Consider the following 8,035-nt stretch of genomic DNA (forward strand, 5'->3'; position numbering starts at 1 on the left):
AAACTTATTTAAAATTAATTAGATATAAATTATAAATTATTTGTTGATAAGTGCTTTAATAATCTTTAACAGGAAGTAAATGAATGAGGAAAAATAGGATCATTGTAGCTTAAATTAATAATGGGTATCTAAAAAAATAAAGAATAAAATAGCGTAAATTAAGTATATTTAAAAATCAATACATTTTATACCTAAAAAAAAAATTAATACATTGTTGCTGGCTGTGATAAAATGAAGATGAAATTATACATATCCATGGATAAATGTTATTAGTTTTATTTATTTTGTAAATGGTATTTAATTTGAAGTCAATATGAAAAATTATAAACCAAAAACTTTTTATGATTATGACTAATTTTGATAGATGAAAAATTATTCCTTTAGATTTCATATTTACGAAATTAAGCTATCTTTTCATTAATTTTGTAAATTGATTAATGTTTAGGTTTGTTATATTTTATGTTAAGTAATATTTTACTTTTTATATTATCATTGGTTGAAATACAAATTTTACTATATCTAAAAATTAACGTATCATTTATTATTCTATTACCACATAAGGTTTTTCTGTATGTTGTAATTTGTCTAAATTTTTAAATTATTTTTAATTGTCTCTATTCAATGAAGAGTTTTCACTAACGTTACCCTCTAATTAATATTATGAGTTTGATTAATAACCTCTGTTCTGGGTTATAGCTGGACTCAGCAATATATTTCATCGACACCGAAAATGGGTGCTTGCAATGCCTGTTTCCTGTGTGTCGTGCTATGGTTTTCGTTAGTCCAACTAGTGCGTGAAACCTGTGTTTCTATTTATTGCAGGACTGTACGTCATATGATGGACATTTGGGTCCCGGGGTCAAAGTTAAGAAGACTGGGCCCATAGGTTGGACCGATAAACAAGTAACAACGCGATGTCATTAGCTCTCAGGTGTTATGAAGCTTGAGAACTGGCAAAAACCGGTGAAATTATGGGGAAACAGGGTGAAAGAAAGTGGACAGTTTAAGAGGCTCAAAGGTGATGATAGCAAATGTGGTCCGTAACCCGACTCGTTCAAGTTACTGCATGTTCACGTTGGGACCGTAGTTGTTGTTAATGAGCCCTAAATTAAACCGGTCAGGTAATTGGTTCATTTGTTTATGCATTGAATCGCTGAGTAACTGATTGCCGAGAATGTTGGTTCGACGTAAGTACAAAATATGAGATACTAAGAAAAAAAAGATAAATTTTAAGACATACATATATCTTCGCTAATGTTTTAAAAACAATGAAATTTCAATATATTATAGTGAACAACTGTTAATTTGGTTATTATGAACTTAGTATCTGAAACATTAGTTTTTTTTTTAACATTACGGCTGTTACAATTTGATATTTATATCGAAGGTAATAAATTTATTTTAGAAACTAAATAGTTAGTTTATGTGGTTATAATGTTACATATAGTATGTTTTTTATTGGAGAATAATATCAATAAAAAAATCATCGTGTTTATCTGTGGGGATCTATAAATCTTATAAAGAGGGGTTGAAAATAAAAAATTAAAAATATCATATTAAAATTAAAAGTTTAAAAAAATCATTTATATAAAAGTTTTTTTCATAAAATTCTAATTTTTATCTTTATTATAAAAAATATAATATAAATAATATAAATTTGTTTCTCTAATACTTTTAATATATGTATTTAAAATAAATTAATGAATATAATATATAAGATATATTCATATTGATAAATAATTTATTTAATATATTTTAATTTTAATATTATAAAAAATAAAATTTAATCTAATTTATTTTTATGTATATATTTTCTTATTACATTTAATTAGAAATTATTATAAAAACCAAAGTATTTTTATATAATAGATAGATAGAAGAATTACAAAAAAAAATGAAAGAACAAAAGAAAATAAATTTAAAATGCATGACATGGGATTTGAACCCATGCTTTAAAGTATAAAATACCTTCCTATAACCATATTATAAAAAAAATGAAAGAACAAAAGAAAATAAATTTAAAATGTATGAAATGGGGTTTGAACCCATGTCTTAGAGTATAAAATGTCTCTCTTTAATTATTGAAGTAGAAGGTATATTGTTAAAAGTTTTAGACATTATATTAGATATATTTTAGGTTTTGAAAATTTAGGGGGGTCATGGCCCATGCTGGTCCCCCCTAAATCCACCTCTGGTGTTAATGATGAGTGGATATTTTATACGTTTTTTAACATCATTTTCATATAGTTTTCATTATGTTTTGTTTAAGTTTTATTATATTTTCATAGGTTTTAATGCAAATTCATATTTTTGGATTCTACTGTGAATTATTGTGTTTTACGATGATTTCAGGATTTTCTGGCTGAAATTGAGGAGTTTTGGCAAAGTCTAATTCAGAGATAGAGAAAGGACTGTAGATGCTGTCAGATTATGACCTCCATGCACTCGAAAGAGCATTTCTGGAGTTACAGAAGTCCAAATGGCGCGCTCTCAACGGCTATGGAAAGCTAACATTCAGGGCTTTTCAGAAATATATAATAGTCTATACTTTGTTTTGGAAATGAACGCCTAAAACTGGCGTTCAACGCCAACCACTAACCTCATTCCTGGCGTCCAACGCCCAAAAGGAGGAAGTAGACAATGAAGTAGAGGAGACTAATGACCACTGACCTGGCGTTAGTCATTTACAGCCTGCCATGGAATGAATCATCAGAATTTAAAGTAGACAGTGAAAAAAGTTGATCCAGAAGGAGGAAGCATCTCTGAAGCCTCAACCATTCTCCTATCATTGATTTCACACTGCTTAAGTAATTCTATATTTATCCTTTTTTATGCATTTTCCACGACAACTATATTTTTTATCCACCTAACTAAGATCTATAAGATATTCATTGCTTGTTCAAACCAACAATTTTCGTGGAATCGACCCTCACTCACCTGAGGTATTACTTGGACGACCTGATGCACTTATCGGTCTATCTGTGTGAATATTGCAGAGTCAATTTCGTGCACCAGTTAACAATTAGGGGGATGCTGGAGAGTAAAATTATAAATATAATATAAAAATAATCACATATGACCACATTATGTGGTTCGAATTGGTTGGATCGGTTTTCATACATATATCCGAACTCCCTTCTGACCCATGCAGCTTATAAAAAAATAAACCTCAATCAAATCTAATTTAGGTTCAGTTTGGGTAAACAGCTTAATTAAGTTCTTTTTGAAAAAATAGTTTAAACAATAAATAACTATATTAAAAGTAGCTTATAAATAAGTTATTTTGTGTTTAGATTTTTAGTTCTAAAAATGCTTATTTTATAGAAATGTGATAAAAAGTAGTAGTATTATGACAAAAGTCATTTTTTTAACTTCTCTATAAGCTCTTAAATAGCTTCCTATGATGCACGGACACTGACACGGACACGACACGACACGGGACATGCCGACACGCACATTTTAAAATCTTATAAGACACGGGGACACGCATACATATAAAATATAAAGTATTTTTTTAGATAAATCGTAATGATATTTTAATATTTTATTGATATTAAAATATAAATTAATTTTTTAATAATTTTTAATGTCTTATTTTAATTATATCAAGTATTTAAAATATCTTTTTATTTTAATAAATAATAATATATACTATATCTAAATTTATTTCAAGAATATATGTTAAGAAAAAGACTAGACATACTGACACGTGATGGTATTTAGGTGTATCCAAGTGTGTCCGGAGAAGAATTTTTTATTTTTTATTAAGACACAATTGGACACAGCAGACACGCGTGTCGGATGAGTGTCAGTGAGTGTCATGTCCGAAATGTGTCCGACACGCGGACACGGTAATTCAGTGAAGTGTCCGTGCTTTATAGATAGCTTCTTAGAAAGCTCAAATTTAGTTTTAAAAATTGCACCAGAAATTAATACTATTATTTTTCATAAGTTAAAAGTTCAAAAAATTTTTTTTTAAAGCTTCCCAAACGGGCTCTTAGTGCGACTATAATCGATTTTCATTTTGGATTAAATTGGCTAAACAATTTAATTTTGATCGGTTTTAATTTAAACCCTCAAACTATCCCTTCATAAACAGATAAACCGAACCGCTCATAAACGAATAAACCGAACCGCTAAACAATCAACGGTTTCCTATGGGCTGCCCCTTTTTCATAATCCTGTTGGAATGTGGAAATAATGCATCCCTTCCCACATACTTACACAACCTTTTTTTTTCAAAGCCCAAACCTAAAATGGCCCGCCCACCCATCCACCCCTGTCTCAACAACTCACACTAGTTAATTGTATCGGCTAGGCTCACTCTATCTAAGCCTATGCGGAAGCTCAACGCTGACACCCTGCTACGTTATGAAAATCGAACGTCACACGCGTCCTTTTTTAAGCAAAAAAAAACAAATTTTTTTTACATTTTTTTCAACTTGTATCTATACACTAGAGTGTCCCACAAATAAATCATACTTTTAAACAAAACATTTTTATAGAAAGATATTTTTGCCATCTTCATTTGAATAGTTGCCTTAAAAAAAAAGTTATACAAAACATTTAACATGGTTGGAACTTAACTACACGTCGGTTAAACAGTGTTTGAGAATGTAAACTTATGAATTAAAAAATTTAGCTTTCTCTGTGAATATGTTTTAAACATAAAATATTTAGAAATCGTTATAAAAACTAATTTTTTAATCCTCTTAATACGTAAAGATTATCCCAAAACTTATGAAATTTAGGGCCTGTGTCAGACCTTTCACCCCTTAAAATATGTGAACCAACTGTCTATGGTTTTTGTAACTAAAAAATACTAATGGAGAGATTGATATCGTTAATGGGCGCTGATTAATGGGTACGTCAGCGCCATTCCTTAGAATGCTTTAGTTTAGAAATTGATGTTGTAAAGCCTGTAAAGGACGACTGATAATAAAAGCTAAAGGTACCTTGGGATATGAAAAAATAAAGAAGGATATCCCAAGAGCCAAAGGTGTATCACTAGTGCTAAGAAATATATTTGCAAGTTAGTGCAGAATCATATATTCGTAACAATCATTAATGTCATTTAACAATTACTGTACCATATATTAATCTCCCCATAGGAACAATCCGCACTCTAATTAAAACCTACGGCACATTTTAAACAGCAATTTATTTGTCAATCATCATGTCAGTATGGGTAAAATACGATCAGAGGACATATGGTGTGTTTGGCAAACACGTTGGGGAGGAGAGAAGCCCGTTTGAATTTCTTGAAAGTTTTACTTTGATGTTTGGCAATTTTTATTCTTGTGAACGCAGAATTGATTCTGCCTCTGAACCCACGTTTAGGAGAAGCTCAAATTTGTAGCTTCTGCATTTCACGTTTCACGTTTAGGAGAAGCTAAAATATTTCTTTTTTACCAACCCTACCCTTCATTTTCTTTTATAAGAATGATACTAGTAACTATTATCTTCACAGTCATTCTTTGTAGTTCTTCCTACTTCTTCATAATTTTTTAGTTCCATTTTTTTTTATCAAAATCGTTCAGATTTATTTCAATCACTGACAAATTGAAATTTTTTTATTTTTATTTGATTTTATTCATATGAATTTTATTTACGTTTTATGGTATTTTTTTGTTCATATGATATATGTTATTGGTTTTATGGAATTTTTATTATTTCTTATCTGTATAATTTTTTTCTATTCTTGGATGTACTCTATTTTTGTTTTGTATTAATTTTTTTTATTTTTTATTCTGAATTTGTAAAATTTGTAATTGTAATTATTATATACTATGTTTATTATCAAAATTTTGAATAATATAAATTATGATCCTATAAAAAAAAGACAAAATAAATAAAAAATTAATTATAAATAACAATAGAGTCATAAATAATAAAAATTTATAGTGTAAAATAATACTAAATTAAAGAGTACTGACGATACTAAAAAAAATTATAGAATATTTTCTTTTTGTGTGACATTATAAAATTTATAGTACTCTCTTTTATATTTTTATTTTTTATTGTATTTATTTTATTTATATGATAAATATTTTTTATATTATTTTTTATAGTATTCTGATTTTGCATGTATATAAAATTGATGTCTATTTTAGTAATTTTTCATCTAAAAGTAATTTTGAGTAGTATAATCCAAACAACATTTATTTTACTATAATTAATTTTGATATAAAGATTACCAAACATAAATCACATTAACCCAAACTAACTTATCATCAAAATCAATTTTATGAAAACTCTGATTTGCAAACTGGAATCGAAACACACACATAGTAATTCGAAAACACAATGACTAATAAAGACCTGGAAAGGGGACCGCCGAATGGGAAAAAGAGCGATGACTAATTGATTTCCAATAGAAACGAGAAGACAAAAGCGTTCTGGGTCCAATAGCTTGGTGTCACGCGAGAAAGCAAAGAAAGAAAACGTACATGCTTCTAATAATTCATTATGATTATGGAAAAGGAGAGATATAGGTAACGCAGAAAAGAATGTGCTAGGTAAACCATCAAAACAGAGTTAAAATAACAAATATATAAAAATAAAAAGGGAAAAATAAAAGTTGACACAAAGAACCACAATAATATAATGGGGTAATTTTTTTTTTCATAGCAAAAGAAAGAACAGCACGACGTTGGAATAGAGTGGAGACTGAACGAGAAAAGGAAAAGTGGGAAGCCAGCAGAGAAAGAACCCCACCATCACACAGCTTCCAAGTTCTAATATCGATAATAAAGAGTACTAATATATGCTAGCATTAGCAAATTAAAGCGCCATTTAGTATACTATATATTTACTTTATATGAAATGATGCTAAGCAGACCAAAAAGCAAAACTTTTGTTGGGAAAGAAAGCTAAAGATAAAATAATAAGCAACAATCATATATATGTTGAAAAAGAAGTAAGCACCACTTGTAGTTATCACTTTATTATCCTAAAATAATGTTATGTGAGTTTAAGTCGTACATTAATTATATTATAAAGATAAAGTAATAAGCACAACATACCAATGTAGTCGGTGAGGACCCTTCCATCGGAGAATCGACCGGCTGGCTTGCCGGGAAAGGTGATGCCGTAGGGGTCTTTCCATGAATTGGAGAGACTTTTTCTGATGTTGCCGGTGTCAGCATATGAGTCTCCAAAAACGAAGAGTTTCTTGGTTGGTTCACTGAGTTGGGGATTTTGAAGGCTATTAGCATCTGCTTGCATCCTTTGTCCTAAAGAATAATAACAAGTTAAGAAAAAAGGAACCAGTATATAGCGACATATATAAATGCTTTGTATATTTGTTCTTATTTGCTTACCTGAGAGAAATAGAATTAAGAGAAGAGAGAGGAGGGGGAAGAGTTGCTTGTGTAGTGATAAGTCCATCATAGTATGGAGGTAGTGATGAAGTAAAGTCAAATATGTTTTGAGGAGCAGAGGAAGAAGTGAGGGAGGTACGTGCTATGTATACTTGAAAGATGAAAGTTAGTAGGTGCTAGCTGAGACTGGGAGATGGAAATAAACCCATGGACATGCCTTTTATAGTGAGTGGCAAATGTGAGTCTCCATATTTGAAGTATAGTGACCAGTGAGGGAAATCAACTTTAGTATGGATAAAACATAAAGGGCTATACATTATTTTTGTTTAAATAGAAAAAATATGTGTAAATTCAAAAATATATTTATCAATTTTCATTGGGATAGATATACGTTGGTATTGACTATAATTCTATAAGGCAAAATTAATAGCGCAATTAGTTAGTTTTTGTTTTTAGAGACTTAAATTAGAATAAAAAGATTAGAATTTAACATTGTATTTGATAGTTAAAGACTGAAATTAAAATTTCAGTTTCGAGATATAAAATTTTAATGCTTTCATTATTTTTAGAAAGTAGAGTCACAAGAAATTGAAATTTCTAAAATTGAGCACAACTTTAATAATACCTTTTTAATAACTAAGAATAATTTAATAATTCAAACCAGAATTATAGAATAAACTAAATTCTATTTATATTTATATTTTACTCTTATA

At 29.1% G+C, this 8,035-nt stretch overlaps 1 protein-coding gene across 1 annotated transcript in view; it reads right to left on the reverse strand.

Moving 5' to 3' along the window:
- LOC107648840 (GDSL esterase/lipase At5g03610) overlaps positions 1 to 7,578 on the reverse strand; it is a 12,440-nt gene extending 4,862 nt beyond the window's left edge. Inside the window, exons 1-2 of the mRNA XM_016352651.2 lie at positions 7,323 to 7,578; positions 7,026 to 7,235 (exon numbers count right to left, since the gene is read on the reverse strand). Coding sequence (XP_016208137.1) covers positions 7,026 to 7,235; positions 7,323 to 7,392 — 280 coding nt within the window. The 5' untranslated portion in view covers positions 7,393 to 7,578. The remainder of the gene's footprint in view (positions 1 to 7,025; positions 7,236 to 7,322) is intronic.

Source organism: Arachis ipaensis, chromosome B06 (assembly GCF_000816755.2).
Source record: "Arachis ipaensis cultivar K30076 chromosome B06, Araip1.1, whole genome shotgun sequence".
In the NCBI taxonomy this organism is placed as follows: domain Eukaryota; kingdom Viridiplantae; phylum Streptophyta; class Magnoliopsida; order Fabales; family Fabaceae; genus Arachis; species Arachis ipaensis.